This window comes from Leucopleurus acutus (assembly GCF_964270905.1).
Source record: "Leucopleurus acutus genome assembly, chromosome: 10".
Taxonomy (NCBI): Eukaryota; Metazoa; Chordata; class Mammalia; order Artiodactyla; family Delphinidae; genus Leucopleurus; species Leucopleurus acutus.
The window spans coordinates 4938188-4959129 of record NC_139153.1 but is presented as its reverse complement, the minus strand read 5'-3'; the positions used below and the strand labels follow the sequence as shown (position 1 = coordinate 4959129).

Sequence of the window (20942 nt, the reverse complement as noted above, 5' to 3'; positions counted from 1 at the left end):
ACAATTAAAATGAGGAGACAAATTTCTCACATAAGACTAAGAAGCAATAAATATGGAAGACCTCTGTTTCCAAGCCATTATTTAGAAAATCAATATGGAACTGCCTCTAGTTTGTTCTTGACTTTGGCAGTCACTCAGGAAAAAAACATTTTCTATCTTCCCATGAATATTTTCTAACAAAATTACCTCTATCTCCTAATGATTTGATAAAAATTAATTTTCAAAACATTTTAAAGTTAAAATTAACTTTAAAGTTTAGATGATTGCTAAGGCTTCATAGGGTATTATAGAATTTGTAGACAATTAGTCTAGGGAGCTGGAAAGGAAAAGTCCTAATTAAAATTCCTAATAACTTAGTGCTTTCTCGTGCACATTAAGGGGAAAACTTTAATAAGACAAATTTGCCCATGATCAACTGACAACAAATGTTCTTTGTTCTTAGTGGCTCCTTGTAAACAAAACTGAGATGGGGATATTGTTAAGCATCTCTCTTATTCTTTTCAACTACTGGGAACTCTGTTTTCTCTCAGGGTGTTTTATGTTGTAAGTATATCAACAACAATGTTTCTGTTATAACATCCTAATATTAAGGTAATATTAATAATGCTTCTTTTCTAGAATTTTAATTTCAAAGAATGACTAAGACAACCTAATTTTTTTTTTTTTCCTTTGGCCGCGCTGCACAGCTTGTGGGATCTTAGTTCTCTGACCAGGGATTGAACCCAGGCCCTGGCAGTGAAAGCACCAAGTCCTAACCACTGGACTGCCAGGGAATTCCCAAGACAATCTAATTAAAATGTATTGCAATGTAACAAGAGCTTTGTCTAATTTAGGTTAATTAAGATCTTACCCACTAGGTAAGATCCCACAGTATCTAAAATACTTTGAGTTAAGAGATCTGCTAGAGAACCTAGTCACAGCATCTAATTTAGTCCCCGTGTTTGCTTTCTCTTTAATTGAAAATGGTGTTAAGAACAGTTGATCTTTCCATAAATCACATAATGTGGTGACTTATGCTTTACGTCTGAGAATACCACTGGATTCCAACTTTACAGCTCAAAAATTTAATTATTCTTTTCAGCTGCTTGACATCTTCAACTCTAAGCATGGCAATGTCTTTAGCCAAGGATTAATGAAGAGGTTGAAAAGGACAGGAAGCAAATTGCAACAATTCATCAGAGACTGTGTTCCAGGATGATATTGCAGAACTCTTTTCACTCATTCCTTCACTTACTCAGCTATGAATAATCAGTTATAACTTCCCCCTCAAAAGATATGAAAAACTCTCTTAAATGTACTGCTGGGGCTTCCCTGGTGGCATATGTCAATGCAGGGGACACGGGTTCAATCCGTGTTCCGGGAAGATCCCAAATGCCGCGGAGCAACTAAGCCTGTGTGCCACAACTACCGAATCTGCACTCTAGAGCCCGCGAGCCACAACTACTGAAGCCCACATGCCTAGAACCTGTGCTCTACAACAAGAGAAGACACTGCAATGAGAAGCCTGCACACCGCAACAAAGAGTAGCCCCCGCTCACAGCAACTAGAGAAAGCCCGTGCAGAGAAGCGAAGACCCAACGCAGTCAAAAATAAATAAATTAGTTAAAAAAATTTTTTTTAATGTACTGCTGAAATCTAGATATTCTATGTCTTCAGAATATCCCTACTACTATAGTAATCCTATTAAAAAAGGAAATGAATTTAATCTAGGGTAATTAAACTTAGAAAATCTAATGCCCTAGGAACTAGGGCTTCTTTTGTAAAGTACTTATTTATGTACTCCTAACCTTTAATAGTAACAATTTAATGCTAAGGAGACTGAAAATTTGTCCATTTTTCGAAGAATTAATAGCAACCAGGAAATACCTTTGTACACCTAATTTTAACATTAATAAGAAAACTGAGTTCAGTTCCCCGACAGGGAGCCAAAAAAAAAGAAAAAAAACCCCTGAAGCATTACAGTCTTACCTTAAGACTCTCAATGTTTTAGAAACGTTAGATCAAGTAAATGTTTAAAGTACATATATACACCATATGGTTACACCCATTTCACTGTACATTTTTTAATTAATTTTAAATTTCTATTTATTAATTGGTAGGCTACAGAGATTAATCTCATGTAAATTAAGGTATGCCATTCTCACTTAAGGCAGATTTTGTTTCAGCAAAATAATGTGTAAATTAAGGATTTACATATAGAATGATATTTATTACATTTAAAAATATTATACTGGACTTAAAAGTGGCTATTTAAAGGAATCTAGAATGCCTGCTTTTGAAAGTAAATAATCACTCTACCAAAAATTATAAGGCATTGTCTAAATCCAGATTTTCCTATATACTAGTAGTTCCAGTTTAAGTCCAGTAAAATCCCTCATTTAACTTCTATGAGTACTTTGTAATCAAAGAAAAATAATCAGTTAAGAAATTGCTTTTTAAGTCTAATAAACTAGAAAGAGAAAATATGCTAAGTTTGAGACCTGTGTCTCTGTCCATTTCTGAGTCATAGGAAAATGTGTTACTTTATTTTTAAAATCAATCTATACATGTCTGTACCTGTAAATTCTGAATCTGCTAAAATCTAAAGATCTTGAGAGGTTATCTTGTGAAATAGTCTTATTTTACAGGTGAGGAATAAAAGCTCCTGCATGTTAAATGAATCCCCAAGTTCCTATCTAGTTGTGATAGGGATGGGACTATAAACCACGTCTCTTGAGCCTCAGCCTCTGGCTGATATTATTCTCCTCTTTAGAGACAACTGAGGCTCTAGTGGCACTACAGCCTAGAACCCTTGCCTCCAAGGTGAAAATGTTCACTCTGATAGTCAAAACCACAACCACCTGGTCAGTGAGAACCAGTAAGAGTTCTGCCTTACTCTAATCCTGCTTTCATGCCCCCGAAGAAATAATTAATTGTGTATCGTCTTTAGATCTTGCTCATTGTTTGAGGTATGAACAGCTGCCACCTGGATGTCCTGCACTTGGCTTTACTATTTCTCCCTACCCAGCTCCAAAACTCAGAGGTAATTTTTATATAATTAACTCAGTGGAGAGTAACAGTGAGTCAAATGATGCAAGCAATTTACCAGAGCTTGTACTGGGGAAACCTAAGATAAACAGACAAAAATTAGATTGTTTCATATAATAACCTTATTTGATAAATCATGTATGATAAAATGTATGTAGGATAAATGTAAATGTAATGATGTAGAATGTAAAAGCAGCATTAGTTTAGGAAGAAGTATGTAATAAAAGTTCTATCTTCTTCTACTGCTCTTGCAAATTTTGTGACCTAGTTGGCAGTTCTCTTCTTCAAAATGAAAGCAGAGCTTTTAGAAATTAAAAGAATTATCTGAATAGAGAGAACAAACTACTGGTTACCAGTTAAGGAGAGAGGAGACGGAAGGGGGAAGGGGCACCATGGGGAGAGGGGATTAAGAGGTACGAACTACTATGTATAAAATAAATAAGCTACAAGTATATATTGTACAGCACAGGGAATATGCCAATATTTTATAATAACTATAAATGAAGTATAACTTTAAAAATGGTGAATCACTATGTTATATACCTGAAACTTACATAATACTATAAATCAACTATAGTTCAATATATATATAAAAAAGAATTATCTGAAGATGCAGAATTATGGTAAACTTCCTCTAGACTACTCACTCCCCCATTTCATTCACATACTAATCCATGTAGTCTTTACTTCTTTTTTTTTTTTTTTTTGCGGTACGCGGGCCTCTCACTGTTGTGGCCTCTCCTGTTGCGGAGCAGGCTCCGGACGCGCAGGCTCAACGGCCATGGCTCACGGGCCCAGCCGCTCCGCCCAGCCGCTCCGCGGCATGTGTGATCTTCCCGGACCAGGGCACGAACCCGTGTCCCCTGCATCGGCAGGCGGACTCTCAACCACTGCGCCACCAGGGAAGCCCCCTAATAGCTCTTTTGTGAGAATTATCTTGGAGTATTAGATCTTTCTGAACACCTCATCTCCAGTGATGGCCATTAACAGAATAAATGAAAAGCCTTTAACTCCAGGACACTTAAAAAAATTCCTGTGAACCCACCAGATAACTGTAAAATAGGATGATATAGGATCCAATTCCCTAATAAGGAAGAAGGCTTCACTTTGGTGCAGCAGGGGATGTCAAAGACATTTAATATTGTTGAACTTCAACTGGGCATCAAAAGCTCCTTGGGACCCTCATAAGAATGTCTTCCCTGAACTTGCAATCAGTCCCTAGATTGATTAAATTAACAGGTCCCTAGATCTTTCAAATAGACAATATGTATGAGGAACCACTAAAAAAAAAAAAAAAAGCCAACTTGAATTAGGCTTCTCCACTCCCCAGGAATGATTCTGTATAAACTTTTCCTCACAAGGTTCTACCGAACAAAAAATACTGTCCTCCACCCAAGTACCAATTCTAAACAGTTTGAATTCTCTATTTATCCTCAGACTTCAAACAACCACTAAACTTTTCATTAAGAGCAGATAATAATGAAAGGACATATTCTAATCATATTTCCTGGGCTTCTATATCTCAACTTTTCTTATTTTATTTGTCTGGAAAAAATTCTAAATTGTTCCCCAAACTATTTAAAAATCAAAGACAGGCTCCTAAATATATCTAACTGGTAGAGGAATCCCTGTACTTTAGGTACTGAAGATGCACATGCAGTTCATACTCATACACACACATACACAAGCACACGCACACTCGTGCCCTTCCCTTGCCATCAACCCCCAACCTGCCCCTTACATATGGAGGTTAGGACTATAAACAAGAAGATGACAATTATGGTGATTTAGAAAGGAGCATCTCTGAGGTTGTCTCTTCTGTATTAGACCTCTTTAGACTATTTATTGAAGAGAAGAATGTTTTCCTTCCTACCTCCAACCCTGTCCCCATTCCACCTTATAACACACACGCACACACACTCCTGTCCACGCTCAAGGTGAAACGTATATGAATTTAGGTACAAATGAGCTTACTTTTAGTTTAAAGGACTGTTATTTAATTAGAATCAAATTAGTGACATTCCTTACTCTCCAGCTGAAAGTAATCTCCCTTCTCTGAAGTTCTAAACTGTATCCGTTTTGTTATATATTACCTTCCTATTTTCATTTTTTCGCAAGCTTTTATATTTTCTAATAGAGACCACAAGTCCTTAGGTCAGGGCTGTGTCCTACACATCCCTGAACTCCTTATAGCACCCACCACAGTACTTTATACTGAGTGGCCAGTCACTGTTTTCATTCTTTTTTTAAAAAATTATTATTTATTTATTTGTTATTTATTTTTGTCTGCGTTGGGTCTTCGTTGCTGTGCACTGCCTTTCTCTAGTTGCCGTGAGCAGGGGCTACTCTTCGTTGCGGTGCGCAGGCTTCTCATTGCGGTGCCTTCTCTTGTTGTGGAGCATGGGCTCTAGGTACGCGGACTTCAGTAGTTGTGGCACACAGACTCAGTAGTTGTGGCTTGCGGGCTCTAGAGCGCAGGCTCAGGAGTTGTGGCGCACGGGCTTAGTTGCTCTGCGGCATGTGGGATCTTCCCGGACCAGGGCTCGAACCTGTGTCCCCTGCGTTGGCAGGAGGATTCTCAACCACTGCACCACCAGGGAAGCCCTGTTTTCATTCTTATATTAAATGAGTTCATATTTGTAAAGTGCTCTGAATAGTGCCTGCACATGCAAGTGCCACTGAAGTTTGTTAAATATTATAAATGAAAGAAACATCATTTTTCTCTTCTCTCTACTGAATTCTTCCTATCAGCATGATTTTTTTCCATCTCCCACCTTAAAGAAATTTCTTTTTGACTGCATTTCCTCTACCAGTTACTCCCTACTTCTCTGCTCCTTATTACAGTAAAACTCATAAAAATGGTATAAAACTCACTGTCTTCAAATTCCTCTCTTCCCATTCTCAAAGCCATTCAACTGGATTTTATCTCATTCTATCAAAAAGTTTTTGTCAAGGTGACCAATCATCGTCACATTACTAAATCCAAAGACGAGTTCTTAGTCCTCATCTTACTTGACCTATTGGTGTGGCATGTGACACAGCTGATCTTTCCGCCCTCCTATGAAGTCTTTCTATAGTTGGCTTCCAGTACACATACTCTCATTTCCCTCCTCCCTCACAGGCTCCTCTTCCACTTCTCAAACTGAAGTGCTCAGGGCTCAGAGCTTTTTCCTCTTCTCTTCTTTACACTCATTCTCTCTCTTGATGACTTCACCTAGTCTCATGACTTTAAATATCATCTAATTGTGATACCTTCTTAAATTTTATTTTCAGTCTCGACATCTCCTAAATTCCAGTCTCATACAGCCAACTGTCTATTCGACATTCCCACTTGGATATCTAATAGACATCTCAAACTGAACTCTTCCTCTTTCCCACAAAACCTGCCCCACCAGCAGACTTTTTATCTCAAGGACAAATCCATTCTTCCAGCTGTTCAAGCTAAAATCCTTGTAGTCATCAATTTCTCTCTTATAGCCAATCCACCAGAAAATCCTGTTGGTTCTACATTCAAAATACATCAAAAATCTAAATACTTCTCATTATCTTCAATTCTACTACTTTAGTCTGAGCCATGATCATACCTCGTCTGGATTAGTACGATGGCCTCCTCACTGGTCTCCCTTGTTGCCATATAATCTATTCTCAATACAACAGCCAGAATGATCCTTTAAAAACCTAAGTCAAATCACGTCACTCCCCTGCTTAATTTTTTCTATGTGTCCTCCTTACACTCAAAGAGAAAACTAGTCCTTAAAAATGGCTTTCAGGGGCATACCTGATTTGGCCCTCTGTGTGGCAGATTAATAGCACAAATTCATCCAATCTAGTATGCCCTTCACTTTACAATTTGACTTTCCCATTCCTCCCATCAAGAGATGGAATCTATTTCTCCATCCCGTGATAAGGTCCAAGGTTTGGCCATGGCCTTGTTTTGGCCCAGTGAAACATTACCAAATGTCACACAAGCAGAGACTTGAAAAGTGTTTGTGCTTGGGGCTTGCTTTCTCTTGCTATACCGAGACCTTCAGCAGGCTTTACAGCTCAGTCAACGACAACTCTATCCTTATAGCTGTTCAGGCTAAAATCCTTGTACCACAAGGAGAGAGGCTCAGCTGTACCAACCGCCAAACATGTCTTGAACGACCTAACAACTACAGTGACTCCCCAGGCAAGACCAGCACAAGAACACCTAACTGAGCCCAGTCCAAATACCTGACTCGTAGAATTATGAGCAAATAAAATAGTTGTTTAAAGTCACTAAGTTTTGGGGTGCTTTGTTATACAGCAATAGATAACTGAGGCACTCGATTACATCTTTGACACCCCAATTACTATCACTCTACACTCCCTTATTCTTACTCTAGTCACACCAATCTCTTTCCTATTCCTTGTATCCATCAGGAACACGCTTGCCTTTGTTCTGTACCCTCTGTTGGGAATGCTCACTGCTCAGACAGCTGTATGGCTAACCTGCTTGCCTCTTTCAAGCCCTTCCTCAAATGTCTTCTTTAATGAGGCTTACACTTACTATCCAATTAAAAATGGCAGCCCAGGGACTTCCCTGGTGGTGCAGTGGTTAAGAATCTGCCTGCCAATGCAGGGGATGCGGGTTCGAGCCCTGGTCTGGGAAGATCCCACATGCCACGAAGCAACTGAGCTCATGCACCACAACTCTTGAGCCTGCACTCTAGAGCCCACAAGCCACAACTACTGAGTCTGTGTGCCACAAGTACTGAAGCCCCTGCGCCTTAGAGCCCGTGCACTACAACAAGAGAAGCCACTTCAACGAGAAGCATGTGCACCACAACGTAGAGTAGCCCCCGTCTGCCGTAACTAGAGAAAGCTCGTGTACAGAAACGAAGACCCAACGCAGCCAAAAATAAATAAATAGATAAATCTATCCCCCCCCCAAAAAAGGCAGCCTGCCCCCAGCACTTCCAATCTCCCTTTCCCAGCTTTATTATTTTATAGCCCACACCTAACATACTCCTAGTTAACTTAATAGGCTTATTACTTGTTGTCATCTTCCCCAACTAGAATGTAAGCTGATATACAGCAGAATCTGAATAACTGTTTGTTCAGTGAACAAATGATTGTTCTATACCATCCTCTCTTTCAGATAGGATATACTGGAGCTCTGGCATTTAATTTCTGGCGTGAATTAAAATAATCAATGACAAATGTTTTTAAGCATTAGGTCAGAGTTCTCGACCTGTTTTCCCTCTAACAGTCTTAAGGGATATAAAACATTCTCATGAGGAGAAGGAAGGCATTTTGAGCACTGGGAGGAGGGAAACACTGCAACATGAAACAGTCTCCTGCTGCTGCCTTACTGTACACTTCTCATCCACCATTCAAATCACTATTCTAGCTAATTCTTTTGAATGAAACTCAATTAAAAAGAAATCCCACAATTACAAAATAATGTGGGCAGAACTTTGCATCGTTCCTATGGAATCTGACTTTTATGTGGCATTCTGAGCTCTATGGAGTGATGAGATTTAGGTCAAGCAGCAGTTTGAGGGTTTAGATGGGAGGGGAGTTTTGTTTCATCTTTCAAAAGTTCACCATTTAATAAAGTGACAGCCCAATGTAAATAACAATTGTTTAAAAGATAGCATCTATACAGAACCAAATGATTACACATGCTATGTTCTAAATTGTCACTGTAATTTCTGTGCATTTGTACAGAAAAGCAAGGCAACTTATACAGATGAGTGGTGCTGCAGGGTTATTAAGAAAGGAAAGAGGAAATTATTCATCTTTAAAACTGGTCAACAACTGGGAATATTATCTTATGTATTTATAAATATAAGTTCAATATATATACAATGCATTCTATAATATCCCACTTCCTGAAACTCTCCATTTATTTCCTAGAGTCTGATATGTTTTCCCCTCTAGAGTTTTCTTCCTTCAAAATGTTTATTCTGTAGCTTTCACAAAGTGTGTTGCAACCTCACGCAAGGAGGTTATATGTAAACCCCTATCTAGAGCAGTTTGATGTATCCAGATAGCCATATTAAGAATTTCAGAAACTAGAGCAAGTACCTCATTTCTGAACATTTTAATCATTGTTTCAATAGGAGTATTTTAGTTCACCAGATTTGACGAATAGTTTGGGTAAGTGAGACAGAGACATGGGTAGTGAAGCAAGGAAACACAATCATTCACTCAGGTACTAAGTATACACTTTTGGCAAGCTTCCTCTACTCATGGATTAATGCAATAAATGGAGAAAATAAAATCAATTATAAATATTTAGATTATGTTTTATGTTTCCCTCCTCTTTTTGGACTGTCAATAATGGTGAAAAAGGAGTTAACTTCTGTTTTACTATCAGTCTCCACCCCCTATCCTTTTAGGGTTTACCTATGAATTCTTTCCTTTTGACCACCCCATTCAACCTGGGCTCGCATTCTTAATAAAACATAGATAAGTAAACTGACCTTTTATTACCTCAGAACAAACAGAGATGTGCCAGGGTTTTAAAATCCAAGAGACAGAACAAACAACAGAAAAAAAAGGGTACAGAGCAGGGAGGGGTACAATCTGTTAATAAAGTTGGCATTTAAATTATCAACCATAAGGAGTAAGAGGAATTTAATATCAAACTTCAGGGTGAAAAATCTGTTTGGATCTTAAATCCAATGGCTCACACCAAACAATATTAATAAACGTTAGTTTTAGAATCAGGTAAAACTACAAAGAATCTGCTTTTCTTTAGCATTTATCTCAGAAAATATCTATGCATCGTTTTTAAAGCCAACACCAAAAAACCATGGTAAAATCAAGCTACAGGCAAGGTTTTGTACGCATGACTATGGATGAAATGTGAAAACGGTGGTTGTGCTGCATAAAGCTGGATCACCCTCCCATCTAGCTGTATCTCAGGGACTTGCTCTGGTGATCTGAAAACATGAACTTAGCACCAAGATATGTGCATACTGCTTTACAATTCAGAAAATTGCCAAGTCTTCGGGAAAAATACACTGAAAACAAGTAGCTGAGTAATAAGAACCGTTTTTGGGTTTTTTTTTAATGTGAGAAATATTTCAAATGGTTTTAATCCAAATTCTCATTTGTTATGCATGCCTGGCATCTTCAAATTTAACCCAAGCTTTTCCCAAGCTGCCAAAGGCAAAACGAAACTCTTTTGTTCATTGAAGAAAACACTTATTTTTGGATAACTATTTAGCCTGAGAGAGTGAGGATGACATTTACTCTGCACTGAAACAGCCCATCATATGGGAGAATGGGGACACTCTGGTATGATCTCAGCATGACCACACAGCCAAAGAACACCCTGTGCATTCTGCCTAAACACCTATGGGTAAAATGAACAACCAGGAAACACATAATATGCTTCTCAGTTATTGCAGTCTCACACAAGTCAGACCCAAAATAGCAAATACCCGTGGCTGAGATCTAGTGCTGAAAAACGCTAAGTTTCAGCAGCTCACAGCATTTCCTGTGTCTGTCTATTCAACCAGCCCCCACTTAAAGCTGTAGAATTATAAGATTAAGGAAGAGATTTTTTAAAAAGACAGATACACACACATATACAACATACGGTTTCCGAGGAGAGTGAGGGTTCCATGCTTGTGAGGGAGGAGGAGGAGGAATGTGTCGAATAACCCTCGGGTTTCTCCCAGATTTGAACATGCTGTACTGTGGCATGAGGTCAGCAGAGACTGACACCAGCCCTGTGAGGCTGAATTCTACCCTGACAAAGCAGTATCACTGTAATATGAAGCAAGAGGATCCAGGGCATGTTGGCCGGTGTACAGAGTGGCTGTTCTAGAAAGTAATGGCAATTCCAAAACAAGAGATCTATGCTGTCACATGAGATAATCTTCAGCCCAGTTAAGCAATAAGCACCCAAAATACATTGAATCCCAAACACAGGCAGCTCAAAGCATCAGGAAAATACTTTTTTCCTCAAACCTATTTTGTGTCTGGAGGAAATGAACAGGAAGTGGGAATCTGAAGAACTATTGGTTACTTTGTTTTGTATCACAAATAATATACTGATTCTATTCTAAGACGAGGCACAGTCTTTTGGCCACTGTGACCTAGCTGAGGAGCCCCAAAAGTTCTCTGTGACTTTACAAGGAAGAAGGGAGAATATTCTGAAAAAATATTTCTGGTAATAGATATATGCTGGAACTTAAGGTATGGTTAAAAAACTTCATTTCTCACATACACCCAAAAAGCAGAGGTTGCTACGAACCTAATGCATATTATTGTTTCTTTTTAGGTCACCAAGAATGTATACAATTGTACTGTTAGAAATTCTTCCCTGAAATAAGGGGAACACACAAAAAAAGTCCTAAATAGAAAAAGGAACCAGAAGATGGAATTTCTGTCAAGAAAAAACATAGGACAATGTATATAATCCTTTACATTTTGTGGTCTCCCTTACATTATGAAAGTTTCACTCTAGACCAAAAGTGACGCAATCCTTTTATCATTCTCAAAAAGACAAAACTATGGTGAAAAGAATGAATTATGAATTATGCATTAATGGTGGGGTTAGGTGTGACTAACAAGGCAGTCTTTCAGAGTGATGGAACACATGAACACACACATGCACATGCAAAATTAGCACACAGCATCAGCTTTCTCTCAAATGTCTCTCAAGTTTTCTTCTGAATCCCAGTTCTGCCATTTCTGAGAAGCACAACAGTATTAATGAAAACAACTCAGGCCTTCATAATTTCGGAGACTCTTACTTCCTCTTCAAGTGCTTCAGACTGCCTCACATAAAGCATGAGCCCAATGTATATTAGCTACCTTTTCTATTCATATTTGCATCACAGATGTATTCTCATAGACACCAATCACCATGGATTTCTATGCAGAAACTGAAAGTTTGCAAATCAGAATGAGAGTTCAAAGTTCTTGCTTCCCCTGTGGCAGCTGACGACATCTCCAACAGATAAACTGCATCAAAGAGAAGCATGTCTACTGCTTGTTAATTTAGTAGCAGTAGCAGGAGCAGCAGCAGCAGCAGCAGCAGCATGACAACTAAAGCTTGAACTTTGCACTTGTTGTCAAGAAGAAAATGGCACAGGATAAATCAATGAATAAAAACTGTTCTGCTCTTGTATTCTTTTCTGGTCTTTCTATACTCTTTTTCTGGTCTATTAGTCTTATATTTCCAAACAATATTTCTCAACTCAACCATGGGAAGGATAAGAAGTGTGAAAAGAGCTGAGAGATCAAAGCTATGAAGCACTCAAGACCTGCTTAGTTCCATATTTGGAAATTAATCATAGATATTTTATTGGTGGGGTGAGAAGGGTCTTCAAAGGGAATGAATATGAGAATTAATTCTAAGAAGTGACATCCTCTTGGTTCAAAGCAAAGTCTACCCATCTCCACAAACTATAGTACTATTTTGGCCTCTTGTACTCACCTCTGTTTTCCACTCAGACTTCATTACCTCACCAGTGTTCTGTCCTCCCTGTCTCCTGAAGAAAAATGTCCAAGATTCCAGAAGACACATGGATAAACTATTATATGACTGTGCTTCATAACATTTAGCTCTTCTGGGACTTACAAGTTAATCAAATGGGATATACCTATGACCTTATTAACACGTGGTAGTGTTCCACCTCACCACTGAGATCACCAATCTCAGGACTTTGGAATCATCCCTTTGGAACTACATCTTAAGCTTTCATATATAATAAATTAAATCTCACTGGTGCTACCCTATTCCTTCCCCCTCCTCTGCCCACCAGGATCTACTATCTTTCAAGACAAAGTCAAGGTGGTGTAAAGAAATCAGGCAGAACTGGATTAGAAACATGACTCTACTGATTCCTGACTGTGCAACTTTCATAACCACTGAACATCAGTTTCTTCATCAAAATAAGAATACAGCACACCCTTCAGAATTGTTTTGAGCACTGACACACATACTATCAGATGCTACTACTACTACAGTGAATAAAACCAAATTTCAAGAATTATCTCTTCTATGTACATGGCTCTTTATGGAAGTTTTCAAAGTAATTAATTCAATATAATCTCCATTTTACAAAAAAGGAGATTGAGGCTTGTACAAGGTCCAGAATATGGTAGGGCCTCTGTAAATATCACCTACTATTCTTTTTTTTTTTTAGATTTTTGTTGTTGTTGTTGATGTGGACCATTTTTAAAGTCTTTATTGCATTTGTTACATCATTGCTTCTGTTTTATGTTTTGGGTTTTTTGGCCCCGAAGCACATGGGAACTTAGCTCCCTGACCAGGGATGGAACCCGAACCGCCTGCATTGGAAGGTGAAGTCTTAACCACTGGACCGCCAGGGAAGTCGCTATCAGCTACTATTCTGAAGACTGACTTACTCAAGGTTACATAAATAGTGTAGGTTAGGATTAGAATGGAGGAATTTTGACTCTTCACTAACATTTTTTTTTGTTTTTAAATTGATTTTTGGCTGTATTGGGTCTTCGTTGCTGCGCGGGCTTTCTCTAGTTGAGCAGGGGCTACTTGTCGTTACGGTGTGCAGGCTTCTCATTGTGGTGGCTTCTCTTGTTGCGCAGCATGGGCTCTAGGTGTGCGGGCTTCAGTAGCAACATGTGGGCTCAGTAGTTGTGGCTCACAGGCTCTCGAGTGCAGGCTCAGTAGTTGTGGCGCACGGGCTTAGCTGCCCCGCAGCATGTGGGATCTTCCTGGACCAGGGCTCGAACCCGTGTCCCCTGCATTGGCAGGCGGATTCTTAACCACTGCGCCGCCAGGGAAGCCCTAAAGCACCTTTTAAAAACTTATTTTTGGGGCTTCCCTGGCGACACAGTGGCTGAGAGTCCGCCTGCCATGCAGGGGACACGGGTTCGTACCCCGGTCCAGGAAGATCCCACATGCCGCGGAGATACTAGGCCCGTGAGCCATAGCCGCTGAGCCTACGCGTCCGGAGCCTGTGCTCCGCAACAGGAGAGGCCACAACAGTGAGAGGCCCGCGTACCGAAAACAACAACAACAACAACAACAACTGATTTTCTGTTACTCATGGCACCCATTTCTCTTTCCGTTTTTTCTGTGTGGCCACTGGGACTCTCTTGCTTCCAGTGCCAGTGGCGGGGGTGGGGGAGGGGGAGGGCTTGCTTTGGCTTTGTGTGTGTGACATGAGTGGGACCAGGAGGATCCGAGCCTGGCAGCGAGGTCTGGGTGATGGGGTGGTGGTGGTGGTGCAAGTTAAGAGCCCAGTCAAGGTAGGGTTGGGGTTGGTTTGCGCCGCTGTCCGTGATGACGAGTTCCTTGGCCAGCAGGACGAGGCTGTTCAGCTCCTCTCGGCCCTGGGAGGCGCCTGCATCCTGGAACCACTAAGGCAGGAGCGCCGGGGTCCCGGCTCCCGGCTCCCGGCTCCCGGCTCCCGGCTCCCGCCACCCGCGAGTACAGGCCTTCACTAACATTCTTTCCACTATTTTGCCATTCAGTTATTTGCATCCATTTCTGTGCTTCTGTGTTTACTTGGAGGAAATAAAATTATAAATTATATTTCTCATGCTCTAGCTCTGTCATTTATTTTTTCTACATTGGCTTTATCTTATAAATTTACAGCAGCTTTTGCATACTTAAAGTTCTCTCAAAGTTTCTCTGTACATTCATCTTAATAACTGAAGATTCCATGACTTACTTCAACAAAAGAAGTTAAGACCATCAGGTCATTTCTTTTGTTTTTTGCGGTACGCAGGCCTCTCACTGTTGTGGCCTCTCCCGTTGCGGAGCACAGGCTCCGGTCGCACAGGCTCAGCGGCCATGGCTCACGGGCCCAGCCGCTCCGCAGCACGTGGGATCCTCCCAGACCGGGGCACAAACCCGTGTCCCCTGCATTGGCAGGCGGACTCTCAACCACTGCGCCACCAGGGAAGCCCAGGTCATTTCTTGATAGACTTCTAACACTACAACTTAACTCTGTAATTCCAACACTGTAATTCCTCCTCAGCAGATGTCTCATCTATTACTTACGGTTTCCAACGGTCTGCCACGGGGAAAGGACCCTCTGATCTAAATATCTTTTTTTAAAAAATATATTTATTTTACTTATTTATTTTTTTGGCTGTGCCAGGTCTTAGTTGTGGCATGTGGGATCTTTGTTGCAGCATGCAGACTTCTTAGTTGTGGCATGCATGTGGGATCTAGTTCCCAGACCAGGGATCGAACCCAGGCCCCCTGCATTGGGAGCGCGGAGTCTTACCCACTGGACCACCAGGGAAGTCCCTGGTCTAAATATCTTGACCTCACACTCTTCACATAATTTACCTAGAAGCCAGATCAGAATTCTTTCATTTCTGCCATTTACATCTCTCCTTTTAAAACAATGCTTAAGAATCATTTCCTTTGCCAAGACAACTCAACAGTCTTTTCAACAAATGATACTGGGACAAGTGGCTATCAACATGCAAAAGAATGAAGTTGGACTCTTCCTCACACAATATACAAAAATTAACTCAAAATGAATCGAGGATCTAAATGTAAGACCTAAAACTATGAAACTCTTAGAAGAAAACATGGGTGTAAATCTTCATGACCTTGGATATAGTCAATGGTTTCTTAGATATGACACCAAAAGCATAAGCCACAAAAGAAAAAAAATAGATAAAACAGACCAAACTTCAAAGGACACCATTAAGAAACTGAAGAGACAACCCACAGAATGGGAAAAAATGTTTGCAACTCATAAGCGTTATAAGGAACTTGTACATAGATTATATAAAGAACCATTACAACTAAATATTAGAGAGAAAACCCAATTTAGAAATGGGCAAAGGACCTGAAGAGACATTTCTCAAAAGGAGACTGACAAATGGCCAATATGCACATGAAGAGATGCTCAACATCATTAGCCATTAGCGAAATGCAAATCAAAACCACAATGAGATACCACTTCATACCTAACTAGGATGGCGATAATAAAGAAGACAGACAATAACTAGAATTGGTGAGAAGGTAGAGAAAATAGAACCCTCATAGACTGCTGGTAGGAATGTAAAATGGTGCAGTCCCTTGGTAAACAGTCTGGCAGTTCCTCAAATGATTAAATAGAGTTACGAAATGATCCAACAATTCCACTCCTAGGTACATGCCCAAGAGAAATAAAGACAAATGTCCATACAAAAACTTGTGCACAGATATTCACAACAGCATTATTCATTGTATCAAAAAAGTAGAAACAACTCAAATGTCCATCAACTGATGAATATGTAAAATGTGATATATCCATATAATTGAATATTATTTGGCAATAATAAGGAAATACTGATATACAACATACAGTATAATCTTATAAATTTATTTATTTTTATTTATTTATTATTTTTGGCTGTGTTGGTTCTTCGTTGCTGTGCACGGGCTTTCTCTAGCTGCAGCAAGCAGGCGCTACTCTTGCGGTGTGCGGGTGTTGCACAGTGCGCGAGCTTCTCATTGCGGTGGCTTCTCTTGTTGTGGAGCACAGGTTCTAGGTGCAGGGGCTTCAGTAGTTATGGCTCGTGGGCTCTAGAATGCAGGCTCAGTAGTTGTGGCGCATGGGCTTAGTTGCTCCGCAGCATGTGGGATCTTCCCGGACCAGGGCTTGAACCAGTGTCCCCTGCACTGCCAGGTAGACTCACAACCACTGCGCCACCAGGGAAGCCCCACACAGTATAATCTTGAAAACAGTATGCTAAATTAAAGAAGCTAGTCACAAAGGACCATATATTTTATGGTTTGATTTGTATAAAATGTCCAGAACATGCAAATATATAGATACAGAAACTAGATTAGTGGTTGCCTAGGGGTGGGGTGAATGGGAAGATTGGGCAGTGATGGCTAAGATGTATGGGGTTTCTTTTTTGGGTAATAAGAATGTTCTAAAATTAATTGTGGTGATGGTTGCAAAACTCTGAAAAAGGTAAAAATCATAGAATTGTAGAGCTTCAATGGGTGAATTTTAGAGTATGTGATTATACTTTTAAAAAACTGTTAAAACTTGTTGAAAAGCTGTTAAAACTTAAAAATCATTCTGTGATGAAATACTCCTAACAGGACTTGTGCCCTCCTCGGCCACCCCAACTCTTAAGATCAATACAGATTTACTGCATAGATGTACTTGATTACAGACAGCATGGTATATACCAAAGAAAGAGTCCTAGCCAGGGAGAGAAGAAAACAAACTCAATCCCAGTTTTAGCACAAATAACCTGTGCAGACAAATCTCAATTAGCCCCAGTTTCCTCATCTCTGAAGTCTCTTATGATAAAATTCTTGGCTGAATCAACTCTCTTAGAAAGATTTTCTTGTAGTTTGCACAAATTTGAACTTAATGAGCAGTTGAGAACTCTAGGGAGGCTGGGATAAGGAATAAAAAAAGAATTAAACATTCCTATAAAAGGCTTCTGTAGAAAAGTGTCATTGTACTTCATGGTATCTATTATGGTGAATCTTTGGAATATGCAGCTACTCCTCTACTGTTATATAAAGTATTCAGAGTAAAAAATTTTATCATGAAACAAGAAAAACAAAGTTGTATTTACATTACACAAATGGCACTGTGAAGTATATGTGATTGACACCGGAATTAGAAAATACTCATAAAGCTGTCAGGCTGTAATGCACCATTGATTCTTTTGGATAACGAAATGTCTTTTCATCCCAAACAACATGTTACTATTTTCATTACAACTACTACTTTCGGGACTTCCCTGGTGGTACAGTGGTTAAGAATCCACCTGCCAATGCAGGGAACACGGGTTCGATCCCTGGTCTGGGAAGATCCCACATGCCGGGGAACAGCTAAGCCCGTGCACCACAACTACTGACCTGCACTCTAGAGCCCGCGAGCCACAACTACTGAGCCTATGTGCCGCAACTACCAAAGCCCGTGCGCTCTAGGGCCCATGTGCTGCAACTACTGAAGCCTGTGCACCTAGAGCCTGTGCTCTGCAACAAAAGAAACCAGCGCAATGAGAAGCCTGCGCACCGCAACGAAGAGTAGCCCCCACTTGCTGCAGCTAGAGAAAGCCCGTGCACAGCAACGAAGACCCAACACAGCCAAAAACAAATAACTAAATAAATAAAAATTTTAAAAGATATATATGTATTTATATATAAACATATATAATATATACAACTACTACTATCAATAACCACCAAAAGAATAGTGACCTTCTAAGTACTAGGCTCTTCATATACATTACTTCATTTAATCCTCAAAATACCCCACACTCTATTCATTGGCCTCATTTTTAAAGATGAGGAAATTAAGGCTCAGAGAAGGTAAGCCACTTGGTTACCTTTGCTATTCGATCTATGTTCTCATAGAGGGGCCTACTTCAAATGACAAACCAAATCCCAAGGGACAGGCTTCATTTTATTCTACCTATCCTAAAGGAAGGTAGCTACCTTGCTAGCTTCATTTTTGTTCCTATGTCTTTAGATTCACATTGTGACAGCAGCTCAAAAGAACTGGATGGTTTGTAAACAACGTATACATTAGGACGGTATCCATCACCATTGGGCCTTGGCTCCTGAACCTCTCTCATCCTGGAATGCCCTTCTAACTCTCTCTATATCCGAGATCACCATGATCTTAAAGGCCCAAATGCCAATGCTCCCATGAAGCTTTCTCTGAGTTCCCTTTCAGGAAATCCTTTTCCCAACTCTCATAGCATTTCACGAATGAATAATAAAATACCTACTCTGAGCCAGATATTGTGATAGGCACTGAGTTAGTTATATTTACTTTTTTATTATATGGTACAGACCAAGGAAATTAACTGTATGTATGTTTCGCTCAGTGTATAAAAACTGGTAAATAGGTTAAATGGTCTGCAAAATGCACTGCCCCGATAAAGAAAAAAATCTTGATCACAGCTTCAAAAACATGGATAGGGACTTCCCGTGGTGCTGTGGTTAAGAATCCGCCTGTCAATGCAGGGGACATGGGTTTGATCCCTGGTCCGGGAAGATCCCACATGCCTCGGAGCAATTAAGCCCATGCGCCACAACTACTGAAGCCCGCATGCCTAGAGCCTGTGCTCCGCAACAAGAGAAGCCACCACAATGAGAAGCCCACGCACTGCAAACAAGAGTAGCCCCCGCTCACCGCAACTAGAGAAAAAAGCCTGTGCGCAGCAACGAAGACCCAACGCAGGCAATAAATAAATGAATAACTGACTGATTGAATGAATAAATAAAAACATAGATAATGGAGGGTGAGAGAGGCATTTTTGAGTTCAGTTTCTAAACTCTAAGAAAAACTTAAAACTCATAACCTGGTTGCTATTTACTAACTTATTTTATTAACTTATTTAAAATTCAGGTTTTAAAAAATACTTTCACTGTTTCATAAAACCGAAATCAAAGCTTTTCTTGTACTTTGGTAGGTTTCGACTGCCAAGTTTCATTTGTTTTAAAAAACAATTACAGTCATAACAGCATCTAATGAAGCTGTTCACAGTGAAAAGCCTCTTTAATTCTAGTGACACCAAAGAGTATGACTTTTAAAAAGCTTCTTTGAAATTATCCAAACCTCTAGAGTAAATATGACTAATGTTGTGTTCCATGTATCTAATTAAATTAGGTGCAAAATGGATGCTTACATTGCTGATAAGATATTTAACCTTAATTTCACCTTGTAACTTTAACACTGGTACCAAGTAGGTACCAGTGAGAGAGCTCTTGTAGCAACTTCAGGGAAAGAGGTAGAAGGTGGCAATGAGGCTGGTTTGTTGTAGAAGTTTTTAGAAAATCAAGTATTTTTAAGTTGAGACAACCCATTTATCTTCACCACTTTCTAAAAAAAATAAGAATAGCATATTATGTAATCTTAGTATACTACTATATTGAGAGTTTTACACATATTCACTATAATCTCATAACAGCCCTAGGAGGAAGTTGCTACCACCACCATCTTCAACTCAAAGATGAAGGTGAGAGGATAAGAAACTTGCTCAAGGTAACAGAACTGATAAGTAAAGAAGAAGGGATTTGCACCTAGGTTTTTCCAGCCTATAAAGAAAGCCTATCTGTGCTTTCAACTTGTATGATAATTTTTGGTAATCATTTAGAACACAGCACGAATTTTCAAGACTTCCCCATTATCACACAATATAAAGAGAATAAAATTTCTTAGAAAACACACACTTCACTGTCATGTGTTAAATCAAATTAAACTAGATTTCAAGGTACCAGCTATTAGTGCTGGAGACACTGATCTCGTAGGAAAATTCTTCTATTCAGGAGTACAAAAAAAAAAAAAAAAAACAGAGAAAAAAAATTTCCCAACAGTTTTAAACATGCATTCACATTTCTTGAAACTCACTCTTCTCTTTGGCTTGTATCATGAGATTATAAAACATTTTGTTGTCATGTCCTGCACCAACTCCACACCTTCTCTTGTGGGCTCATAATCAGAGTAACACCAACAGCTTCTCAGCCACAGTGCCAAAGCCGAGCGCTTCACTCTGTAGCTCGACCTCTTCCAAGAGCAGCTTCACATTTCTCTAACCCCAGCTGTTGCCACAAGAATCCTCCCCCTTCAAAGCAAATGCCCTGATGGGAAACCCTGTACATCTACAGTTGTGGTGTGTAGCCTCTAGGGCAGCGTTGCCAGATGTTCTGGATCCTAAGGGTATTGGTCTCTCTTTCTCCACTTCAGGAGCACAAAGCATGCATGTCCTCTCTACCCAAAGAGACAGACATGGCTGAACCTCTCTTCTTTTTGTCTATTTTTTAAATCCCTGAAAGGGAGGAAAAGAAATTAAGTACTCTTAGAGAAGATTTAATGAATATACATGTAGCTTTAAAAACTGTTTTAATTTTCAATAATATGCAGACTGATGACTACTGTGTAATATCAAGTGTTAGAAAACTTGGTCCTAAAGTGATTCCACTAATAAACTCGATGATAAGGAGACAATCATAA

At 39.7% G+C, this 20942-nt stretch overlaps 1 protein-coding gene across 6 annotated transcripts in view; it reads right to left on the bottom strand.

The window, feature by feature from the left end:
• Positions 1-20942, bottom strand: part of TMCC1 (transmembrane and coiled-coil domain family 1) — a 220758-nt gene that overhangs the window by 57424 nt on the left and 142392 nt on the right. The window contains exon 1 of one of the 6 annotated variants that reach the window (XM_082847643.1): positions 10589-10717. The exons of 4 other annotated variants lie outside the window; for them this stretch is intronic. In XM_082847643.1, the coding sequence (XP_082703769.1) occupies positions 10589-10630 (42 nt within the window). In that variant the 5' untranslated portion in view covers positions 10631-10717. Of the gene's footprint in view, positions 1-10588; positions 10718-20942 lie in introns of those variants that run through there. One more of the 6 variants, XM_082847644.1, reaches the window with a different exon arrangement.